Source organism: Gadus chalcogrammus, chromosome 5, assembly GCF_026213295.1.
Source record: "Gadus chalcogrammus isolate NIFS_2021 chromosome 5, NIFS_Gcha_1.0, whole genome shotgun sequence".
NCBI lineage: Eukaryota > Metazoa > Chordata > Actinopteri > Gadiformes > Gadidae > Gadus > Gadus chalcogrammus.
The window spans coordinates 10,808,620-10,834,319 of NC_079416.1; the positions used below are offsets into that span (position 1 = coordinate 10,808,620).

At 41.6% G+C, this 25,700-nt stretch overlaps 1 protein-coding gene and 1 long non-coding RNA gene across 3 annotated transcripts; one reads left to right on the forward strand and one right to left on the reverse strand.

Annotated features, from left to right (window-relative positions):
- The first annotated feature begins 309 nt into the window (after positions 1–309).
- Positions 310–14,152, forward strand: mthfd1b (methylenetetrahydrofolate dehydrogenase (NADP+ dependent) 1b). The gene is made up of 27 exons (XM_056590298.1): positions 310–482; positions 2,579–2,663; positions 2,890–2,949; positions 3,142–3,195; positions 3,304–3,440; positions 4,300–4,400; positions 4,479–4,615; positions 4,818–4,929; positions 5,084–5,211; positions 5,693–5,790; positions 5,966–6,139; positions 6,412–6,548; positions 6,676–6,722; positions 7,118–7,225; positions 7,447–7,521; positions 7,650–7,752; positions 7,861–7,937; positions 8,304–8,444; positions 8,827–8,895; positions 9,142–9,253; positions 10,625–10,764; positions 11,703–11,744; positions 12,019–12,119; positions 12,215–12,392; positions 12,800–12,907; positions 13,067–13,219; positions 13,405–14,152. The coding sequence occupies exons 1-27, from the start codon at positions 445–447 to the stop codon at positions 13,492–13,494; spliced, it is 2,805 nt and encodes a 934-aa protein (XP_056446273.1). The 5' UTR covers positions 310–444; the 3' UTR covers positions 13,495–14,152.
- A 5,140-nt stretch (positions 14,153–19,292) lies between these two features.
- Positions 19,293–20,676, reverse strand: LOC130382503 (uncharacterized). 2 transcript variants are annotated; one of them, XR_008895585.1, is made up of 5 exons: positions 20,457–20,676; positions 20,286–20,339; positions 20,167–20,180; positions 19,869–20,057; positions 19,293–19,680 (listed from the first exon to the last, which is right to left on the reverse strand). It is a non-coding gene; the product is annotated as an uncharacterized LOC130382503 (long non-coding RNA). The 2 variants fall into 2 exon arrangements; XR_008895584.1 differs by having other exon boundaries at positions 20,286–20,342.
- Positions 20,677–25,700: the final 5,024 nt, after the last annotated feature.

The following is a 25,700-nucleotide window of genomic DNA, read 5'->3' on the forward strand; positions in this document are numbered from 1 at the left end:
ATAACAATAATATTAATAAAATAATCATATCTGAAAATACTTTCTAAAATAGAATATTAACAAATATTCCAAAATAAAAGTCTGTAAACATTGAAAAATATGTACCAATTTTTCGGCAGGAAGGGAGGTTGGGAGAGCTGGACTTCCAGACAAGAGTTAAGTGAAGCGTTTGATTTATGGTTAGATTCACTGTAAAAAAAAAAAAAAAAAGAGCCAATGCAACCACCTCTATCCACTCCTACGTGAGAATGGACGAGCTAGTAACGTCTATTCTCTAAAAGGGATTACGGAAACTTTGTTGCGCAGGGTCGGCGTAGAAAGAGGCGTTCTCTGGCTTGTGAAACTAGGTCTTTGAACTACAGACTTTTCACTGAACACAATCTGCTCGGGAGAAAGGGTAGCGCATCCACTACATCTGTCCATCTACTACTGTCCAGCCGAACCATGCCAGCCCAAATCATCAGCGGCAAAGAGGTTTCCGCGTAAGTTTATCATGCCATAGTTTGACCACAAGGTCCATTGGAAACCCACGCGTTGATAATGTGTGCCAGCTAACTAGACGGCTAGCTTAGAAGTTTTGTAATGCCTTATTTTCTGTAATGGCTAGATTAGTTTAAGATTGTGACTGTTCATAGCCTACAGGGATTTCTTAAATTATGGTAATAAAGTGAATGTTAGTTTAATGCATGGGATAATATTACGCACGTCTTGACCACGTGCATCAGGTGTTCATGTGCAACATTGTGTACTTTATTTAGACAACTTTTGTTAATGAATTAGAATTACCGGCTTTTTTTGCTCTTTAATAGTTAATAGCCAATCTTCAAATCCCGAATATAAACTCAAGGCTTAGTCATTTAAAATTGTAGGATTATGAAAAAGGCAACAGATTAGTATAATATGTTATGATCGCAATACTTCACACACACGATTGTGAAAAAGGTCACATTGATATAGGGTAAATCTAAACTAAACTACAAATGGCATTATTTGTAAAGATTGAAATATTTTTTCAAAATAACTAACTACCTTCCTGAAGTGCCTTTTTATGTTAAGCGTATTGACAGAAGTAGACTTTGCCGTTTAATAGTTGCAGGATCGATTGCTGTTATGTAAGATTTTGCAAAAAGTGTCAAACTCCATGCAGTGAACCCTCACCCTCAATGCATTTATACTATGCTTAAAAGCTTTTTGAAGTGTAAACATGTATGTGATGTCTGAACAGAAATAAATTGACCATCTCGTGTTTATTGTCAATATTGGTTTGAGACGTATGTTTGTCACAAGACATGTATTCCATCCAACCCTCATTTACGATTGGCCTTCTGGTTAGTTGATAAAATTATAAATTATTGATAAATCTGTGGTCCATCCAGTCGACATGTAGGTCATGTAGGTTCATGCTCAGTTGGATAGAGTTTGATGCATTGCTCTAAAGTAGTGGGGGTGATCTACAATACTAACCTGTTTCAGTGATAAGGATGCTTTATGGGCAAGGTGCTGTATTTGAACATTGTCATATATCAAATCTGTAATTATTGACACTGTGTTTAGAGATGGATAACTTATCTTCTATAGTTTTCTTTGTTTTTTTTTAAAGCCAAATCAGTTCATTTTGCCATTAAATTGGTCACTAATCTTTCATTACAAATTTCTGTCTATAAGTAAAATGTATTTCTGATTTATTTCTGGGGGAAATACTAGGACAACAACTAACGTGGGGCCCTAGGCTTGAAGATATAGGCCGAACTCGCACTGCTGCCACTTATTTGTGTCATGCCCATGCAATTATTGGCATCATGTGAGGTATTCTGCTTACATTTGGAGCCACGTGAGGCCTGATTGTAAGTGAACTCCTGCAACATATTGGATCACATCCAGTTTGAACAAGCACAATAAAGAACATGGTCTGTGGCCAACCATATATGTTTATACCCATTTAGCCATTGTCGGACCAATTCGAAATTATAGTTCAATACTATTAATTTGTGTTGCATTGGGGTAAACGGTACATTTCCTTATCCGTCTGGTTGAGCGACGGCTCTGTTCTTTGATCACTATCATTTTATTAATTTGTACATGTTTACATAGCAATTGGTTTTAACTTGCCGACTCTTAACATTAAGTTATACACTGTCCATCCTCCGTTATCTCATGAGATAACATGCTATCTTTTATTATATTGACCAAAATCAAAGGGCAGTAATAGGACTGTAAATAGTTACAGTGTAACACTAACTTCAAGCAGCTTGCAGCTCTAGAACAGATTTATGCCGGTTGCAGGTTTGTACCGTCAGCAGTTTAACATTGTAGTTGCATAATCTCATTGTTGTTAACGTAACCTCTCAAGGCCAATGGAATGGTATTGCGGAAAATTAAGACAAAATAGGCCCCTGAACCTGGCGCTGGTGTGTGTTTTACTGCAGGAACCCGCATTTTTCAAACGTGGTGTCATTTCTTCAGACCTCTGCTTTGAGATTATCTGGACAGTGCAGATTCTAGTTCTATTCCGGGTCTCGATCTGTGTGTTGTGGGAAGTTAAATGAATAACACGATTGTTTTCTGTTGATATTTTCAGGCAGGTGCGGGCGCGCCTCAAGAAAGAAGTGGAAGAGATGAAGGCTCAGGACCCCAACTTCAGCCCCGGTCTGGTCGTCTTACAGGTTAGTCAAAGGAGGAGAAACCAAGGTACATCAGTGTATCATTACTGATACACTGATGTACCTCCACTTCAGATGCTGGCGCTGTTTGTGTCCTCAATCCCAAGTCAGTCTTTTCTTCTTGCAAGGCAGTACAGTTAGATGTCCCTGAATGCACCCTGGATGTGTCCACTTTGTGTGGCTGACATTAAGCTGGGTCCAGAAACTTCTGTGTTGAATGACTTCACAGGTGGGCGACAGAGACGATTCAAATCTCTACATCAGCATGAAGATCAAGGCAGCAGCCGAGGTATGTTCTTAACACATTGACCTCATCCGATCGGATCCATATAAAACCCCCCTTTTTTAAAATAATAATTATTATAAAAAAATGGTTTAATAAAATAATTCGAATAATAGATAATAATTAATTTAATAATATAATTTTATTTCATGTAAAGAAATTTTTTAAAACGTTTTCTATTGTCTCCTCTATGGTTAGATTGGAATAAACGCCACACACATGAGACTCCCCAAGACAGCGACAGAGAATGAGGTACGCACCAATGAGCGGACCATTGGAAGCCGATGCCAACATACTGTTTTCACACGGAGCCCCGTCTTCCTCTGTGTGAGGTATATAACTGTGACACGGCGCCTGTAGGTTCTCGAGCGTATCCGAGAGGTGAACGAGAACTCCTCCATCCACGGCCTCATCGTCCAGCTGCCTCTTGACTCAGTCAACAAGATGGACACCGAGAAGGTGACCAACGCCGTGGCCCCGGAGAAGGACGTAGACGGGTAAGCAGCAGCGGCAGCAGCAGCTGACGTCAGCAGCAGACGTCTCGAGAACCAAAAGATTCTTCCTATGGAAGCAGTGGCAGCTGGTGATGAAAAATGTTGGTGGGGTGCAGTAATAGACGAAGGGTCTGGGGGTGCCCCCCAGAAAAAATAATTTTGAATTGGTAGATTTGATTTCCTGTATTCTGGTGCATTTTGGGGATGGCCACTATCTATTACCTATTGCCTACTATTCATTCAGATTCATAGCCTAAATCCTGACTTGCAGGGCCTGGACAAGCTTATACCGCATATACAGACCTACATTATGGTCATTCCACCAGCCATTGCTATTTGTCCCATTGTTGTTATTCTGATATTAAGACGAATCATGATCACTTTCCTATAGTGTCAATTTTGTGAGTCTTTCAGTCTCAATGTCTATTTCAAATGCAATTAGAAATATGGGACAGTTGCTTCATTTTGTTAGACAGCAAAAAGTTTGCGCACTTACATTGACTTCAACGTGGCCGGCGCCCCTGCCCTGGGCTTTAATTTGAATGATCCATAACTAACCCAGCCCAAATCATTGATGTTCAGACACATTTAAATGGTTGCTGGCAGTGGCAAGTACGGTTTATCATACAATTAAACGAGGATAAACGCTATGTATTTTTGTTGATTTATTTTGTATTTATAATAGTTGATTCATAGTTACAGATATATTCAAGTGAAACTTTCACAGAGGGGCGGCGCCCTAGCGCCCTCTATTGACCCACCGCCGCTGTTTGGAAGAATCTTTTTTTCAAATGGTCTCAGTAATTCCTCATGAACACAGAGAATTGCAAAGTTATTCTGTGTGTTTTTGCGTTCTTTTCAGGCTGACGAGTATCAACGCCGGGAAGCTTGCTCGAGGAGACCTGGGTGACTGCTTCCTGCCCTGCACCCCAAACGGCTGCATGGAGCTCATCAAACAGACGGGTAGCTGTCGGGTCTGGCTGCCTTATGACAGTTTGGAGGAAACAATGTTTCATTCCTGATCCAACGGCTTGTTTGCAGGCGTATCCATCGCAGGCAAGAAGGCCGTCGTGGTTGGCCGTAGCAAGATCGTGGGAGCGCCCATGCACGACCTGCTGCTGTGGAGCCACGCCACTGTCACCATCTGTCACTCAAGGACAGCCAATCTGTCAGAGGAGGTAAAATGGACGGCACTCATTAGCGCATTGGCCACGGACATTGGTCTCGCCAAATTAGGTCCTCCATGCGTTCGTGCAGATGATGATCTCTGTCTATAATAGAATATGGGCACGGATCATGTTCCTTTCTCGAATCATTAAAATTGTTTACAGACTCGTCACGATATATTTATTTTATGGATTGTGTCCTTTCTGTGTGCAGGTCAGCAAAGCAGACATCCTGGTGGTGGGCATTGGAAAAGCAGAGATGGTGAAGGGAGATTGGATAAAGAAGGGTGCTGTGGTCATTGACTGCGGCATCAATCATGTTCCAGGTTTGTAACCCTTGAGACAGTATTACACTCAGTAGTTTGTCATAGAAAATTGCATGCTACTTCTATCGAAAAACATCATCACATCCAGTTGGCAAGCCAGGTCCTTTTGATCCCAAAGCAAGTCCAATTGTCGATGCTTCTGTCCCTCTGCCAGATGAGAGCAAGCCTAGTGGAAAGCGAGTGGTGGGGGACGTCGACTACACATCAGCCAAAGAACAGGCAGGCTTCATCACCCCAGTGCCTGGGGGCGTCGGACCGATGACGGTGGCTATGCTCATGGCGGTAAGACTTTGTTTACAATGCTTCAGGATGTAGAGTCTTACTGGTTCTCTTTATGGTGGAATAATTAGTAAGATCCTTCCACCCTCTTATCTGCATCTTTTCGGTGCAAGACCGAACTTGCACCGAATTCTATGGGAAAAAAACAACAACATAATTCATGTTGTATGAGTTTATAACATGGATGTTTTCCATCATCATCGAGTAATAAGTATCAATGGAACGCTCCATGCAAATTTACTTTCATTATTTTGCTCATTTAAGAACCAAAGGGTACAGTCTAATGGGCATATTATCAAGCCTTGTTTACAACAGTAATACGATTGTTAATAACAAACTAAATACATTATACAAAAAAATATTGTTTTGATTATTTTCACCTTTTCCTTGTTCAACGCAATACGTGGATATTTGTTCCTAATCCATTGCATTTGCCTGGGGATAAAGGCAGTTTAATGACGTTAAGAAAACTTGGTGTGTGTAGAATACCGTGCTAGGTGCCAAGCGTTTCCTGGACAGCCATCAACCCGGCAAGTGGAGCATCTCCTACACCGAGCTCAACCTCCAGAAGCCCGTTCCCAGGTGGGTGTCTTGCTGTTCTCCTACCCTCTCACGAAACCCTGCTCTGGCATCCTAAATATTTGCACCCGAAAGTCATCCATCGAAACTTGAGTCAATCTTCCCCAGAAAAGGTATTCTTCGACTCTCCTAACCAACCCATAAATAACAGTATGTCCATGCACTTGCCCCACGACAGCGACATTGTGATCTCCCGATCGTGCGTGCCGAAGCCCATCGACTGCATGGCCCGGGAGGTGGGCCTGCTGTCGGACGAGGTGGAGCTCTTCGGCAAGACCAAAGCCAAGGTCCAGCTGAGCATCATGAAGCGCCTGCAGGCACAGCCCGACGGGAAATACGTGGTGGTCACTGGGTAACGCAACCGCTCTCCACGTCTCGTCTGTCTGTTGGCCTCTCGTGTTCACGATGCCTTGTCTACTAGGTGTTCTGAGACCACGTCTATGCTTACCTTCTACTAGCGCTGGTGTTACAGTGTTATGACTCAAACAACATAAACCTGATGGAAGAAATTGTTTCTTTCACTAGTTATATATTATTCGTTATCCATGTTTATATATTGTTGAAACCCTCTCCGTTGCTAATAATGTATTTTTTTTTTACTATTCTTAATTTTCGTCCCTCCAGCATCACCCCCACCCCCCTGGGGGAGGGAAAGAGCACCACCACCATCGGCCTGGTCCAGGCCCTCGGAGCCCACCTCAAGCTCAACGTCTTCGCCTGCGTCCGCCAGCCGTCCCAGGGGCCCACCTTCGGCATTAAAGGTCAGCACCCCCGACACGGTGGCCGCGCAGCCTTTCAGCGCTGGGGTGGAACGGACACCCAGGCTTTAGGAGATGGATGAGTGTGAGGGGTCTGTGTTGACCGGGCGCCGTTGGTCTCTGTTGCTAGGTGGCGCCGCAGGTGGGGGCTACTCCCAGGTCATTCCCATGGAGGAGGTAAGGCCTTGCTTTCCCCCCCCCCCCCCCCCCCCCCCTGTTTTTGTGCCAAACTTGCACTGGTGGTGTATTCAAGTCACAATGAACCATTTTTTGTTAAAGGTACAACATGTTCAATTTGAGGTTAATTTCAGACTTCAAGCTAGCTCTAGTCCAAACCGCTCCTGCCCCTCCCTCTACTTACTCTCTTCAACCGAACTCACCACCCAATTACTTTTTCTCTTTTTAATAGTCCCATTGAATAGAAGTATAAAGGGCATAAGTCTGTACATGCTCACGCTGGTTTAGCGGAGGCAACTTGCCTAAGGGCTCTGGTAATCTGCATTATTTAGAAATGCCAGCAACACTTGTGTAATACATGTAATGCATTTCAATGGCTGCACCGATGCCCGCAGTTCAACCTCCATCTCACCGGGGACATCCACGCCATCACCGCCGCCAACAACCTGGTGGCCGCAGCCATCGACGCCCGCATCTTCCACGAGAACACGCAGACGGACAAGGTGAGTGAGCCATCCTGAAGCCCCCTCTCTCTGGCTCTCTCTCGTTGGCATGCTGGGAACCTGTACTTGTGTTAACATGTCATCTCTTTCTTTCTTTCTTTCTTTCTTTCTTTCTTTCTTTCTTTCTTTCTTTCTTTCTTTCTTTCTTTCTTTCTTTCTTTCTTTCTTTCTTTCTTTCTTTCTTTCTTACTTTCTTTCTCTTTGTGTATGTTTGACCTCAGGCTCTGTACAACCGCTTGGTTCCAATCAACGGAGGCCAGAGACAGTTCTCCCCCATCCAGATCAACAGATTAAAGGTAAACATGGCATGACTGAAGGGCAAATCTCAAACACGAAAAACCCCAATCACAAAGCAATGGCGTCCCTGTTCTTTACACAGTCATAGAGGAGAAAGCGTTGTATGAATATCTTTGTATGGTCGTAGAAACTGGGGATCGAGAAGACGGACCCCAACACCCTGACGGACGAGGAGGTCACTCGCTTCGCCCGCCTGGACATGAACCCGGAGGCTGTGACCTGGCAGAGAGGTGTGAACTTTGGGACAGCTGTTCCTCCACGTCATGGGTTTATAATGTCTACCGCGCCTTTTGTGCATCACCATGTGAATCTCCGTGTGTCTTGTGTTGTTCTTGCAGTTCTGGACACCAACGACCGGTTCCTGAGGAAGATCACGATTGGCCAGTCGCCCACTGAGAAGGGATTCACCAGAGAGGTAGCGAGAGGCAGAGCTCATGTCTTGTCTGCGAGTCTCTCTCAAAATTTCCTGAAGCCATTTTCCTCTATAATCGAAGTCAATTATAATACTAGTGATTGTATTTAACTTTATCGACATTGCCCTCCCTATTAATTAACACTGCCCAGTACACAGCAAGGACTAGAAAATAAAAAAATGTGTGTTCTCCCAAAATGTTTATCTTAAGGAAGAACTAATTCCCGTTCTGAATTAAACATTTAGGTCAACTGTTCGTCGACATCTGACATTTCTCCCCGTCCCTCACTTTCCGACCATTCATCCCAGCTGTAAAGATTCTCTGTCATAGTGCATGACGGTTTGGTTCCTCGGCATCCCCTCCACCAGGCCCAGTTTGACATCACCGTGGCCAGTGAGATCATGGCGGTGCTGGCCCTGACCAGCAGCCTGGCGGACATGCGCCAACGCCTGGCCAACATGGTGGTGGCCACCAGCAAGAGCGGGCAGCCAATCACAACCGAGGACCTGGTCAGTTCCTACTAGCCCCCTGCCCTCTCTCTCCTCTGGTCTATTGAGTCACCACAGTCTTATCCACTGTCACCATGGTAACAAAGGTGGAGGTTGTGTTTACCGCTGCTGATCTGTGAGCTCTGGGAAATATAGCAAGTAGCAAGTCGATGCTGTAATGATTTTTTGTGAGGAATAGATATCTATATTATACACATAAATACAAACAATACAATTCTAAGGGTTTCAGCCGCTCTCCTATTGGTTCAGCTTCCGTTATCAATAATTATCAATAATGATCATGTTGCTTGATGACATTATACCTGTAGTATTCATTTTAAAGCTGTTGTGCGGTTTCAGCAGCAGGTTTGAGACGCGTTCCACGTTCTCCTCTCCCCCACAGGGCGTGAGCGGTGCCCTGGCCGTTCTCATGAGGGACGCCATCAAGCCCAACCTAATGCAGACACTGGAGGTGGGTCCCCCCGCCGCCACACAGAACCGACACGAACCAGCCCGTCTTACGTTGTTCGCAGACGGGTCTAGGACACGGTCATATGTTCCATTACAAACACTCTGCAGCAGGTGGGTCCAAAGACAGCCATGAACCCCGGGTGAGCCCAGTGGAGCGGGGTCGGTTGTGTTGGCCTTGCCAGTTGCATCATGGGTAACAATGTCAGGGGTTCAGTCGCTCGTGTCACAGAGTCCTCTCCCTCCACAGGGGACTCCTGTCTTCGTCCATGCCGGCCCCTTTGCCAACATCGCCCACGGCAACTCCTCCATCCTGGCTGACAAGATAGCGCTGAAGCTGGTTGGGCCTGAGGGATTCGTAGGTGAGTCAAGCTCCCACAATGCATCGTGTAGTCTTTTGCATCTGATGCGTTCATTCAAGTGATGCCTACATGACAGGATGTCTAACTTGGTTCACTAAAATAGGATTTCGATTTTAGTTGAGCCAATGCTGCATTAGTAAGGGTGGCCATATAGCCGAAGAAAACAGTTGTATTGTGGCACCCATTGTACCCCAACCCGTACCAAGCCCGCTGTGCTTCTAAAAGGGGGACCGTGGTTCAAAAAAGTACCATGCCACTGGTGGAACGAAGGGGTTTGACTCTCTGCATATAATTGTTCTAAAGCTAAATGCTATGTTCATTAAGATCTAGTTTATTTCCGCTGTGTATTGGCCATCCAGGGCTACTGTCGTATTATTTACCCATACACAATGGATGGATGGGATGGGCCCACCTTAGCATCAGCTTCCTCTGGCAGCTGTGGTAATCCTCCTGTTCACTTCAGCTTTATTTAAATAAGCTTTCAATAGAATTTGAAAAAACCCACGTATTTAGCATGTAAGATGCATATTTCTCAGCTTACAAGTTATCAGATGAATTGAACAGAAGCTCTAAATAGGTGAACGAAACTGGTTCATAATGCATAATGCATTATGATATGTACATTATGGGTATACTAGCATATGATGTATCTATCTATATGATATGTATAATATGTACACTATAAATGTATGAGTAAATGATGGAAATGTGACAAACTTTTCTTTTACTCCTAATTGGTTCAAGTTGTTTGGTATATAATGCCGTACAAAATGGATGTTCTTATCCACTGGCTGAATATGAGCATGATGGCATATTCGAAAAAGGATGACCTTGTCTAACATTGATTTCATGTGAAATCCTCTGACTATCATTTCACTCTCCACTGTCTACACTCAATTGGGCCCCCTAGTGTTAGCTCTACATATGCAGCCGATTGGTTCTTTGGTTCTTCTCTTTGCAGCCAGCACGAGTAACAATCTTATTTTAGTTTCATCAACAGCCAATCTAGTCTCTCCATGAACGTCATATCCCATTTTTATTTGAATGGTTTATTTTTAACACGTATTCACATTCACCACGCCAGTGTTTTACGACCGCAGCACTTGCTCTCTGTGGCACCTAATCAAGGCCTGGAGCTAAACCATCACATAACGATGGCACTGCTAGTTGGCAGCTGAAACAAAAAGGGCGCCAAAGGTTCTGGCACAGTGCGTTAGTGGAATAATGCAATTCAACGTCCATTGAGGTTTGAATTGCCCAAAGGCCTAACCGTAGATCCATAGCGCAGCGCCAGTGCTTTGCATGTCGTATACGAACCCAACCTGGAGCTCCCCACGCTCCCTGACTCGTGTGTCGTTCCCCGCTCCACAGTGACGGAGGCCGGGTTCGGGGCCGACATCGGCATGGAGAAGTTCTTCAACATCAAGTGCCGCTACTCGGGCCTGCGGCCCCACGTGGTGGTGCTGGTCGCCACCGTCCGGGCGCTGAAGATGCACGGCGGGGGTCCTAAGGTCAGCCCCCCTGGGGGTCCCCCTGTGGCGCCGTCCAGTGCGCTGTAGTACTCGATGGATGGTCAGGGGTGGTGCTGTCAAGACTTTTGAAACAAGAATTTGTATTTATTTAATTTTGTGTCAAAGCTATTTTTGCAATACTATTAGACAGTAGTTAAGGGCCTCATATAATTCTTCCTTAGTTTCTTTATTTAGAAAACATGACGGGTGAAAATGTAAGATATACATAACATTGCAATGCCTATTTACTGTAGGGATAATAATGTAACTGAAACGGTACGGGAAATTGCATACATGACAAGCCTTTGTTCAAAAGAATGTTCAAGTTAACAGTGCCCTGCTCATTGTCTGCTAGTCTCCCTCTATGAATGCAGATGCCCTGGTGTGAATGTAATTACGTTCCCTGCTGGTTGCAGAGGTCCCAAATGGAAAAAAACTGATTTATATTCCATTTTAGCTCCTGCCTCAAGTGCATCTTACAGGAGAATGAAGTGGAGGCAGAATGAGAGTGTTGAACACAAATAGCTGGATATAATTGTATGATGCATTCATTGATGCAATCGTTTGCAGCAAAGTATTGCAACCACGGAAATGTCCTTAGATTACGGTATATCCCTGCAACCACTTGCATGTGAAAATTCTATTACAAATGCTTAACCTTTGATTAATTTGTCTTAAATAGTATTGGTCATGATCCCTAGTTACTGTTCATCTATACATGCATTACCTACACCAGCGTGAATCTGGTTTCTCCAAATGCAAATGCAATCTCATCAGTCATGAGAGCGTAATTGAAACTATTGTCTACCAATCATCACACAACCTTAATATTAATCAAATACTTATTGGCTTACTTTGTGCTATGGTCTGGTAATCTGTGTCCATTTAACATTATATTTATTTTGAATTAAACAAATTTCCCTCTTCTATTTCCCCAGGTCACTGCTGGCATGCCTTTACCAAAGGAGTACGTGGAAGAGGTAAATGATGCCCTTGTAACAAGTAGCCTCAAAGGTGTGTGTGTGTGTGTGTGTGTGTGTGTGTGTGTGTGTGTGTGTGTGTGTGTGTGTGTGTGTGTGTGTGTGTGTGTGTGTGTGTGTGTGTGTGTGTGTGTGTGTGTGTGTGTGTGTGTGTGTGTGTGTGTGTGTGTGTGAGAGAGAGATGATCACATGTTGACGATTACCACGTTCACCCACTTTGAGGACTTGTTATGTTTTCACACGTGAGTGGAGCATGTTATTCGTGTGTGTGTAGAACCTGGAGCTGCTGGAGACGGGCTGTGGTAACATGAAGAAGCAGATTGAGAACGCCAGACTCTTTGGGGTTCCCGTGGTAGTCGCCGTCAACGCTTTCAAGTAAGCTCTCACCGGTGGCCATCGCTCTCCTATGGAGGCAAAGTGAACCACCGACTGGATCGCATGACCCTCTGCTCTGACCCCCCCCCCTGCAGGACGGACACCCAGGCGGAGCTGGAGCTGATCTGCAGCGTGGCCAAGGCGGCGGGCGCCTTCGACGCCGTCCGCTGCTCCCACTGGGCGGAGGGCGGGGCCGGCGCCGTGGCCCTCGGGCAGGCTGTCCAGAGGGCCTCGGAGTCTCCCAGTGACTTCAAGTTCCTCTACGATGTGGAGGTGTGGCCCTGACGCCCCTGAGGGGGGGAGCACAGTTCATGAACTGGAATGGGAATGGCTAAATCTAAGCGTCTTAGAGTACCATATTAAGCGCTATATAAATTTAATTTATTATTATTATTATTATTATTATTATCATTATTATTATTATTAATAAATTCATTGATAGGTAGATACAACTATTAATCCCCCGCAAGGGGGTTAATAGTTTAATCTACCTATCAATGAATTTAGATCTCTATCACTGCATTAAGCCATTCCCCGCAGGGGGTTTAATAGGAGTGTCTTCCTGTGTCTTCCGCAGTGGAAGACACAGGAAATAATACAAGCCAATAAAAATGCAACTGCACTTCTCGGCCTACCTTCGGTCTTGGATAAACATTTCCTTCATTCCTCGTCTCTGTCAGCTCCCCATCGCCGACAAGATCCGAATCATCGCCCAGAAGATCTACGGCGCGGACGACATCGAGCTCCTGCCTGAGGCCCAACGCAAGGTGGAGCTCTACACCAAGCAGGTGAGTCCTCCTCTCGACCCGGTCACGAGGGGCACGCTGGGAGGCCGAACCGAGGATCGCAACACCGCTTGTGTGCTGATCCGTAGTATTTACCTGATGTTGCCAAACGCCCTGCCTTCACCTCACCTGACTGAACTCGCCTACCTTGTTTTTTTTCAGGGCTTTGGCAACCTGCCAATCTGCATGGCAAAGACCCACCTCTCCCTTTCTCACGACGCAGACAAGAAGGGTGTGCCCACGGGCTTTGTGGTTCCAGTGCGGGACATCAAGGCTAGTGTTGGCGCCGGCTTCCTCTTCCCATTGGTCGGAACGGTACGAACGGCCCACACCCCCTTTTCTGTCTTCTTCGGCCTCACGGTTCCCCGGAGTCTTTACAAAATAATGTATTTTAAACGGTTTGTTGTTAGGGTGCCAATTACTTGAGGGTTTGTTAAGGTTTGGCAGTTAGCAATAAGTAACAGCCATTGTTCCTTTTGTTACCTGTCCTTTCACCCTAGATGCCCACGATCCCTGGCTTGCCTACCAGGCCGTGCTTCTACGACATAGATCTGGACCCTGAGACGGAGCAGGTGAACGGGCTCTTCTGAGGCGGACCCCTGTGACTGGTCTACGGGTGCAGCGCAGTGTATGACCCCCGTCGTTTGAATTGCTGCTGGTGAAGATGGACGTCATGACATTTCAGTGTGACAGTTATTAGGATCTGTTTATGCTTTTCTTTTTCTCTCTCTCTCGTCTCCCTCGTTCCGGATTTGTCTCCACTGCTGAGCCCTAATAAAATGTGATGGCTCGTCAGTGAAAGTGCTGTGATGTTTTTCTCAAGCCTCTCTTAATATGGCATCCGAAATGAATGATTTAGTTCCACTGCAAAGTCATGCAGTGTAGGCTTAATGATACCACTTAATCAGGCAGAACTGGCTGTATCCTTGACAAAGCTGCGGGTAGAAAGTTGGCATTGTCCTGTTTACATTCCTTTTTAATCTTTTAAATGGCTTTTGCTTCACCCAAACAGCTCAGTTACAAAAGCCCATTTCATGTTTACTTCCAATCATAAAAAAACGTCAAATATTTGATTTCGCTGAAGTGGCATGGCGGGGATCCTTTCATTTTGTGCTGTGGTCATTATACTGCACTCTCTATGTCCTCGTTTGCTGTTTTCTTCTTCGACTCATTTTGTTACTTGATATATTAAAAAAAATTATAATGAATTAAAGCCAAAAATTTGAAGAAATGCTATATTCTCGTTTTGTTTTCTGCACACAATGACACCATTCATTTCTAGTCAATGACCAAAACGATTTCACTACTAACACAATGAGTTGACTTTCCATTGCTCATGTGCTTCCATAATGGAGGTGGGCATTGTGTTTTAATGTTGCAATGTACAAGCCCTATTCAAGTTGGAATAACTATAAATAGAGCTCAATCAAAGTATAAAAAACAAAGATAACATGTCAATCATTCTTTTACCATGGCATCCCATGTGCAATGCTGCCGCCTACACATGTGTTTTATGCCCAACACATATTTTATGTGTTGGGCAAATTATAGAGAGGCTGAGATTATAGATTTCATATTCAAAAGGCGAAGGGGTGAAAAAATGTAAGAAATATATTTAAGAAATATAGGCCTACTCAAAGCCCAAATCATTGATATCATACCCTATCCAATAATAAAGAAATTTGAATTTGAATGGTAACAATTCCGTTAAATCCTCGTCCTCGTTTTGAACGTCTCACTCATGGCCGATCAGTGTGTTCTTTCTGATTAGCTCTTAATTGAGATCACCTGTCACGCACCCCTTTATTAAAGGTGAACACAATGGGTTTGGTTTACTTTTCGCATCGGCCTGTGTCAATCGAGGTTGAGTTTAGTGAGGGTTGAAAGTTTTCGATCTAGATTGCAGATCACTATTGTCACTTTATACAAACTGAAAGTATGCGTTGTTGCGTGTTTGTTTTTGTGGGCATTTGACTGAACAGCTCAGACAAATATTGCTACCAACATGGCACTTCGAAACAGACCACCGCAGTGAGTAAAAGTTATTTTCCTTTATTAATTGTTGACGTTTTTGGGCTGTCTCCTCAGACACAAGCCATCAGTATCCCTGCTCTTTGCACCTTGACATGCATGTCGCTGCTGTTTGTTAACCTAGCTTTGCTGATTTGTATCTTGTGATGTGTGTGTGTTTTTCTTAACAGGTGTTAGATGACTGACAAGATCTATGGGGGGGCCCCCTTTGGGCCCCCCCATACCAACTTAGTCTTCAAAGGAATCTAGTGCCATGGGACTCCAGTGTCTTCAAAACAACCTCGGAATACATGTGTATGAATGGTCCACCGAAGGGTTGATCTGGAAGCCACCACGGTCCACGCAGTAATCTGCTGCGTGGGCCGTAGTGGCTTCCAGAGCCATCTTTCGGTCTTGGTTAGGATTTGTTACAGTTGCACTTCAATGTAGCAGGCTACGAGTTTCTGAAGAAGCCTGCTTTACGTAGCATTGGAGTACAAATATTGTGCAAAATGCTCATGTAATTGCACTAGCACTAGTAACCTGTAGATTAGCTTAGTTTAACGTCATTCCGTGCTGTCTCTGTCAAATGTGTGGCTTACTTTAAGTCCACAAGGTCCTCTGGTAAACCACGTTGGAACACCCCTGGACAAGGTGATTAGTCACTGGGTGTGTGCTAAAGTTTTGTTACATTTTTCACTAGTTGGTTAAGGTTTGGTAGACTTGTTGGATGCTAGCGACTTGATGGCGTATGTACAAGAGCCTACCGTGGCCAGGCCACAGTTGCGACGGCCACGGCCAGATGGCCTAGTGTGAGTGCAACCTTGATTGCATTTGTATACTGTTTACCATTGGATGTTTATGCAATTTGGCTTAATTCATCCGCAGTAAAGCTGCATTTGATTATTCCAGGGTCGTTTTGTACAGGCTTTCAATTGACCATGTTGACTTGTTTGTGGGAAGTTTTTTTTTTTTTTTTTTTTACCCTTGTTTACAATCCAACGGTTGTGACCACTTATGCAACTGGGCTGTGAACCTTGCAATTCTAGTTGCATATTTGTACACGCAAGCTTGTCCATTTCTATCGCCATCACTAACACTAGCTTCAGCATTTCCTTGTAGGCCATTAGCTGACTTGTGTATTGGAGCGATGATTTGGGTATTTTAAGATGCTTGAAAACCTAAAATAAAGCAAAATGCGTGTCTGGTGTGCAAGAGCCAATTTGTTGGCTTGCAGTAGTCGAGGAGTTGCCGTAGGTCGTAAGCCATCTGGAGGTTGTGGCAATGGAGGCTTGTGGTAGATCTGCCATCCAAGAAAGGTTAATTCTTCTGAAGCATGATTAATAGTTTAGTAAATTGAATCTATTCATATAGAACTATAAAATCCAATACTGCAGCCAGTAACTTGGATCGCAATATGTGGAAAGTATCAGTCTTCATTTGTAACAGAATAATTAACATGACTAACTGGGTTTCTTCCATTTTCTAACTAGGGGGACTTGACTGGTGAGTCTACTGGATTAATCGGTAGCGGTACTTTTCCCAACAGATTTGATGGCATGACTACAGGGTGACAAAGACAATTATTCCCTGCCTATCAAAAGAGACTTCTAAAACATATCTGCTAGAACAGTTCCTATACTTTTTGTATAATTTGGTCATGCTGCAAATTTACTTTTTGTAGTTGCTCCATATTTAGTTCTTTGACAGCCTCACCTGCTAGAAAAGTCTATTCAAATCGGCTAAATATAATGAACTAAATTAATAGCCATGAAATGTTGTCACTCATACTAATGGCAAATACCCTCTTTCAGTTGGTGGTTCAACACTGTCTCTCTAGGCTTGAGGGAGAGCTCACAAGTAAATTACACGAATGTCCTGGAGCAATTGGGAATACACTTTTATTTAGTCTACCTGACCAGGGATATCTTTGAACTATAGGTCACCTAACCCAAACTTTTCACTCTTGTTAGGTTGTCCTTTTCTCTTGTTTTAACCCGAAAGGGCTGAAATATCAACATTTCTGGTATTCTGTTTGGATAATGTGCAAAACTTGTGGCTTCACTAATAAAAAATATGAACAAATGTATTTTTCTTAATGTGGTTAAACTATTTAAAGATTTGTATGCAAAATATTTCTGCTCAATTTGTGGTCAATGAAACTGAATTTTTTTCATTTGATAAAACACAACTATGGGTTAAAGGTATTTGCTTTGGGCATCTTTTGATATTTTTAGAATCTAGCTCCATTGCCGTTAGAAATGGTGTCTCCCAGTACTGCAAAGTGCTTCCACAAGTTTAAAAAAGAATGGGCAGAAAAGGAACTGCCAACTAAATCTATTTAACATGGGTAGGAAGTTTCCATGGAAGCTCTTGGCTGCTGGTTCCCAACACAGCTCCACTGTTAGCCTGTGACCTTGCGTTTAACTTTTTTCGACTTTTGGTGACTTTCACAAAATTGAAATGAACTGGTTAATACAATAAACAAAACATTTCATGGTACCATTTTGAACTGTTTGTGGATATTGCATTAAATGGCTTTTGAAACTTTTCAATAATGCATATCAACGAAACAATGGAATGAAATAAATAGTTCAAGCAATTTGTGGGACTTGGCTGCTTTTACATTATTACTCATTTTGGGGGTTATTTCAGTCTCTCCAAACTGCAGGTCGTGCAAAGAATCATGTGAATGGGAATATTCTATAAATGTCTTGATATCATCTTTCGTCTCAACACTTCTGCTGCAGCCGCTGTTGAAGCGTATGAGTCCTTTGAGACCCCCTTTGATAAAAGGGGTTCTCAAATGTTGACCCTCAGTCACCTATTGCATCACTTCCTTTAGGGCTTCGGCCTCCTAATTGATCATTATAGTATAATTGAATGCCCTCTTTCATATATATGATACCTCCACCACTGGGACGTGGCAACAATTCTCCAAATCCATATGGGGGGGATGCTTGTGGACAGTAGGGGTGTATACTCGACATAAATAGGAAGCAAACTCATCTCACAAATGAGTAATGACATCTCACAAATATTTATTTAATAAATTGTTTCAATTTATAAGAATCCAAAATCCAATGGCAAAACCCGTTGGCTTTTTGTCGAGGGAATAGTATTCTGTTTGGATAATGTGCAAAACTTGTGGCTTCACTAATAAAAAATATGAACAAATTTATTTTTCTTAATGTGGTTAAACTATTTAAAGATTTGTATGCAAAATATTTCTGCTCAATTTGTGGTCAATGAAACTGAAATTTTGGCCAATAAACACATAGGTGGCGTTGCTATGAACATGATTAACCCATGCTCCATACCTTCATGATGCAATCAAGGATCCTTGCCCTGAGATCCTAGCCATCAGTTTAGATTTGAGTGCTTTTGAATTGTGATGAAAAATCACAATGGTGTTGTTTACTTTTCATCATTTAAGCTTTGTTCTCTTCAGGTTGTTAATCTTGCCACTCTATCTGTTGACTAGTGTTATCTAGTTCCCCTTTGTGGATATTATTTCATTTATTTCAGTATATCCAGAGGTAAAAATAATCCAGTCAGGTGAGACCACAATACTTTTGTAAATAAGAAAACGTTTGAGCATACAATAAATAGGTATATTTTACAACTATAGTGTGCTTTTTTGCATCTGTCCTAGACCCACCAGCTCTTGAAGGAACTGCCAAAACAGTGTTCATTTTTAAACCCAAGGACAGCGTGGCGCCTGGCAGATCTTTGAAACATCTGTAGATCCCAGTGCACCAAAGGGACTTGCCAACATTTCCTGCAGGACCACAGCCCATCACTGCACAGAAATGGATAGGCGATCATTTAAAAAGGATGCAGGACCAACAGAGTTTCAGCAATGAGTGTACGAGTGACTCCACCAGAATGGAGCTGGAAGCGTTAGCAGAGATTTACAGAAATCCACTGAAAACTAGCAATGCCGAGGACTTTGAAGACAATGCTATGAAAGGCCATGACCAACAACAAGAAAGGCTGCCGTTGCAAATGGCATACTCAGTTGTACGGGCTGCAATGGAAGCTGCCCAGAGACAGCTTAGAGAAGAGCGAATTGCTGAATAAGTCGTGTATAGATGCTACATTTTTTATTGGTGGACAATTATTATATAATTCTAATGTATTTGTGTGTGAAGCATATTAACACAAATTCCCTTTAGACTTGATTATGATTGCTAGTCAGTCATGTGTATAACATTAAATGGTCGATTTCAAAAAAACTTTTCAACAGTTTTACAAAAACCTTGGTTCTGCATTGGCTAGGTGGAATGTGATCATTGAGTTTTAATAAAAGCTCTGGACCATGTTTGCTATATCTTTTAGCATGATAAAAAACATTGTCAAAAGAGGAGTTGACATTGCAATGTCCACGCTGTTGAATTTGTTTGTTTTCACACCCTCAACATGGGTGTGGTTTTTCATGCGCTAAGCACATGCCTCCGACCAGGTTAGACCAGGTCACACAGTTGGTAAATATCCCAATGAAGAATAATTGAAGACATGACAGTTGATTTGGGTCAAATTGTTTTATTGAATACAATGAAGCAATGGATTACAATTGGAGATACCCTTGTTTAGGGTTAGTCTCTTTAATATATATATATATATATTATTTTACTTCAGACAAAACAAAGTCATTAGTTCTTCTTTCCCCCCCGACCACCACGACCACCACTCTCTCCACGCTCTCCACAGTCCGGGCCTCCTCCCCTTCCATGTCCCCGACTTTCACCCGACTTTCCATGGCACTAAAAGAAAAACGTTAAAGAATAAATACATATGTATTTGTTGATGTGTATATATATGTGTGTATGTCTACATAATATATATATATATGTGTGTGCATATTTATATATATAAATATATGCCTAAATATTTACATGTATATATATATTTGTGTGTATTGTTATTATTATAAAGTATATTATTATCTTACCTTCCCTTCCTGTAAGAAAAAAAAAGGAGCAAAGAGGAAGTAGGATAGTAAGTTGGATAGCCAATGAGACTCAAAAAGTTACAGCAGATATGCAAGGTTTCTTACTCCATCAGAGTCGCCATCCTTTCCCTTTCCCTTTCCCTTGTCACAACCCTTTCCACGATCCTCACACTCTCCTTCGGGCATACACTGCGAAGAAGGACATGTATCTTTCATGAGCACATTCTGTCGGCAAACTGCACAACACCTACAAACTCAATCCAATTGCAATGCCCCTTTTAGTTTTGAAATATCTCACCTCCTCTGGCTTTTCTGGGTGAAAGAAAATATGGAAGAATACGTTAAAGTTGTTCTGCCATCCAATCAAGAAAATAGATACATATATAAACATTCAAATCTATACAATTGTAGACTTACCGCATTTGTTATCTGACATCTTATCTGGTTGGTTGACAGGCACTGTGCACAACACTACTTGAGAAGAAAGAGTGGAACATAATCTTCAGCACTTTCAATGTTAAATCAACACCTTTAAATTCTAAATATTAGACTGCTGCACACATTGACTGTATCATGTGTTCACATTACCTGATCAAGAAGTTGAGAGACTGGTGCACATTGTGAGTGTTTTGATTGTATTTATAGAGGCCCATGACTCACCCAAGGGTGATACACCTAGTCTGAACAACAGCTCTGGGCTGGAATGTATTTGTGGAAGAACAGGTATTCCAAAGGCCAACTGCAAAAGAAAAGACTGTTTCTTACTGCTGCTCCGGCGATTTACATCCAGACAGTGTTGGCATTAAAGTCTTAATACTTAAACATGCTCAGCAGTTTGGCCATGGGGGGGACTATGCGTAGGATACATTAAAATAAGACCTTTCCGCCTGTTCAAGTCAATTCAATGGCACATTATGGAAGCATTAACCAAGACAAAACTGTCAAACATGTACCAAATAAACAACCACATCTCTCAATATTGAATAAGTGAACACGTTTCACATTTAAAACTGTTCCTATGTTGAAGCCTCTGATGTTTACAATTTAAGGGAATATTTTACGGGGAATTGATAAAAAACCGGAGGACAAACTGCCCATAGTGTTCCATTAAAGTAGTTCCATTAGCTGGCAGTATCAAGCAGGCTGGCATTTTTCTTCATTCCTCTTTTTATAATAAGATGCAACGCTGCTGTCCTTAACAATTATGATATAAAAAATGTATTTAATAATAATTCACTCTGCTCTATTAATATTTAATTACGGATGTTTGTGGCCTGCTGCCTAAAGCCAAGTTAACAGGCGATCAGAACAGGTTTTTCACAGAGCCAAATGGGATGCAAGGTCAATAGCAAATACTAAACCAAATACCTATGTGAAATACATGCAGCCTAATTACTCCACAGTTAAGAGAGGATAATGATAGACTTCAGTCTATTATGTTTACTTTTTCTACTCTGCCTATGACTATACTTGTTCATGAAAGAATGTAGAGGGTACAAATGCAACTGTTAAAACAGGTTAATGCAAAGGGATGGGCATCGTGGGTACAGTGAACCAGGTTTGCCTCTACGTTAAGCCACCTAGTTCCATTTCAGCTCATGAATCAATCTTCAAAATCAGCGACTTTGAAAAACAACTTAGACAGCACCTTGTATCACTTTAGATATTATCAAAAGGCACAAATGAAAATACATTCTTTAAACCATGTCTCTGATTGATGCTCTGCACACTGTCTGGGTGTTGGTGTTTTTCTTTTCATCATGCGGTCACCTTGAAACGCCCGCCTCCAGGAGTCTTTCTAGGTTTCTGAAACATCCGGGGCTTAGCCCAGAGAGAAAGGAAAAATGCGAGGCAATTTTTTTATATGCTTTATTGTGCATGCAAATTTTTTCATAATGCTTTACCTGAATTAACAAAATACGCAATTTATTATAGTTTTAAATAGCTACCTGACTGCTGTGCCACTTATCCACAAACATCTAAAGATCCATACACGTTATTTCAGAGTAAATGAATACAGTGAGACAAACCTTACACGTATATATATATATATATATATATATATATATATATATATATATATATATATATATATATATATATATACACACACACACATATATGTAGGTATGCATATATATATATAGATATATATATATTAGATATATATGTATGACTGGGGATAGGATAGGTTCATTCACTTGAGGTGGTAAACAGTCTGGATATGTTTTTAACTGTTTATTCTCTTGCCAGAAGGACTAGAAAGACTAGGCTACTTTATTTTGAGATGCTCCTGGAGTCCCCATGTTTCTTTCTAAATAACTCACTACCATTAGTGACTAGAATCATTTAATCACTTCTAGACTGAATTGAATTAATGCATTCCATAGTTACCAGTAAATATACCAATAAATATTGAAATAAAAACAAATATATATATGTTTTTTTACACAAAAGATATATTCAGGGCTGATTAAATAATATCCGGGGCTTTACCCCGAATAAAAAGACCTAGTGACGCCAACGCCCGCCTCTATTTTGAGACATGTAGTAATTAATCGTGAAATTATTTGTCATTATGGAAAGACATTGTTGTGTTCATACTGCTTTCTCATGCCGAAAGTTTTACCACTATTCATTAGCCTATACTCAGCATCAGGAGTTATACAGTGTACATTATATTTAGGGGTACCGCTGTGGATGGTTAAGAAATAACACCCTAGAAGAATGTACTAGAGTTTAAACAGACAAACTTTTTTACATAATATATACATACATACAGACAGACATACAGACATACATATATATTATTTTACATATATATGTATTTATTTGTAAGTTTATAAATAAACTATATATATAGATTTAACGTTTATTTATAAACTTAAGAACTAAAGTAAAACTATAAATAACAATAAAACATTATATGTATAAATAATATATAATTATACATTTATATATATATTTATTTATTTACATACTTAAATACATTTGATAAATAAAACGTTATAAATATATATTTATAATATCTATATATTTTTGTCGTTTTTAAGTTTATATATATATATATATATATATATATATATATATATATATATATATATATATATATATATATATATATATATAATATATAATATATATAATATATCTAAACTTAAAAACGACAAAATATATATAGATATTATAAATATATATATAATAATAAAAGGGATGAGCTAAAATGAATTGGCTGAGCCATGGATGACTGAACTCAAAGAGAAAAGGACGAGAGTGTCGCCTACTGACCACTACACGTCATTACAAATATAATGTGCATTCAGCTTCAAATTACATTGAAAAGAGCACAAAATCAAATCCTAGTCTTTGTGATACTCTCTCTAGCCTAGTTAGCGTATTGTATTTTATCTTTCGTTTGTTAGCCTCAGGAGGCATAACGTACACCTAGAACGTTTACTGTGAGTGAACACTGTGTAAGCTAGCTCTAATTTTTTTGGGCAACCAACAGGTTTATGTGTCCTGTGGTTTTATATGGACTAGAGTTTTTGCACGCCCAACATCTAGTTGTAATTAAACCCTTAGCAATAATGTGGAAACCCCAGTCGATAATGTAACAAATTTCTGAGCGCATAATAACATTTTGCATATAATTTTACAACGTACAACATTTGTTCACTACAAATTACTCTAAAAGCACTGCCAACATTTAAATATTTTTTAGCCATTCAGCGAACATAAGGCAACAGGCTGATTATCATTTAGGGTGCCACTCAATGACATGCAGAACCGTCATCAACACGCCCACTGAAGTGGTGTGAGCAATACCAACTTTCTACCCCTCATTCACATAAGGTAATTTACATTTCATACAGAGAAAATACTACCTTGGGGGTAGTATTATTCAGGAGCTTTTCAGGGTACAAATGTCAGGATAGGATGTTCACACATACGGCCCATCAGGAGAATATCAGGACTTACACGTGTGTCTGAAAGCAGCTAGTGTGTGAGCATTTGATTACATTATAAAATTAGTCCATTTATGGTAAAAGGGATAATTGTTCAATGGAAAGTGTAGTATACTATGCATGCAAATCAATTATTAAGTAGCTTTCACTGTTATTCAGGTATGAAAAGTGCATTGACATTTTAAAGTGTAAGGCAACTACTATTGGTTAGTTGAAAAATAATAATCATCTTGTAATTAAACATCTCTTCCAGCGTCCGGGCCAAGACAGGCAGCAGTAGCCTACAGTCACACATAGCATACACACAAAACATAAGAAAAATAAAACAACTAAAACAGTCCACAGGGGGAGGGGGGGGGGGGGGGGGGGATATCAATATCGCAAGACATTTTGGGAGGCTCAAGGAGGAGAGTATTATTACATTTGAGCAACAAAGTGTAGTCTTGTGGTGGACTCTATAGACATAATTCACCATACTGTGTTATTGACCTGTTTTCATTTTGTGTTATAGGGACATTGTCTCTTTAAGAATCACGTGACTTCTGTGTTGATATGCCGGTCGGTGCGATGTTTGAATTTAGCGTTTTTAATATGGCAAAATGAATGACCCGCCGTTGCTTGTTGAGGTGTTCTTCTCTCTCGTCCGTCTCGTTTCTTCTCAGACTCGACTCCTCCCAGACCTACTAGTCGCTGACTCGCTGACTAGCTGTTTGTTCACTGACTGTGAGCGGTGAAAAGGGAAGAGGCTTAGTGAGCGAGCGTACGATAATACGATTCAATATCAGTGAACTGGTAAATGCATGCTGTCTTTGTACTTTCTGTGTCATGCCAGATTAATCAAATATTTGATTGTCTCGCCAATCTGTCTTGTTCTTTCATGGTTCGTTCTCCCCCCGGGACCCCCACCATCATTGCTAAATCAAGTATATTATCTTGCTAATATGTTACGTATCCAATAATTAACTACCCCCCCATACCGCTGGGTTTTATTAAAGTTGTAATGTTGTGCTGATTGATGACAGACTTCCATGATCGTTTAAGAATGAGAACGAGGGAGGAGCTGAGTCTGACTGACTCAGCTGAGAACCGTGCATTCCATGATTGATTCACCGCTACCGGAAACTCGACTGAACGAATGAACGAACGATTCTTAACGACTCTTCTTGGCGAACTGACCGACGCAAACTGAATCAAGGAAAATAATCATTGAATCCATCACTTAAAGCCTTGGTCCATGGTCTTACCTGGGCGTGTGTGCGTGCATGTGTATGTGTGCTTCTGTGTATGTGTCGCTGCCTTTGTCTTGACTTGCGGTTTGCAGGCCTACCTGCTCTGCCAATCATGCATTTATCAAGTAAAATCCCCTTGGCCGCTAAAATCCTTCCATTCTCTCATTGTACAGGTGGTTTAATGTCAAAATATCATCAATACACTGATAAATGTCTTGAATATGTATTGTTATCTATTTGCGGTATTGCAAATGATGAGTTCAGTAACTTTTCACTAAAAAAACCAACAGAGGGAAGGCACAAAAAAGATTACAGGGACTAATAATAGCTCATTTGCGTGAATCCTGTGATATTCGGCTGTGTCTTATCCTGAACTCAATGGGCGCCATCGTGCACTCCACAGCAGTCTGGGGCGTCTGTTGCGTTAGTCCGCCAGGCCGCCCTTACTGCTTGCTGCATGTCATTAGCTCCTCCTGGCCTTTTGAGGAGGCTGCATGGCGCACATGAGAAATCGTGGGAAATCTTCCCTCCACCCCCTCCTCTGGCACTTTGAATATGAAGTCTGAAGCTCTTTGCTACTCAGGCCCTGCAGCTGTTGGGGGCCGTTCAGGGTGCCAAAGAGCAAAAATAGAAACAGA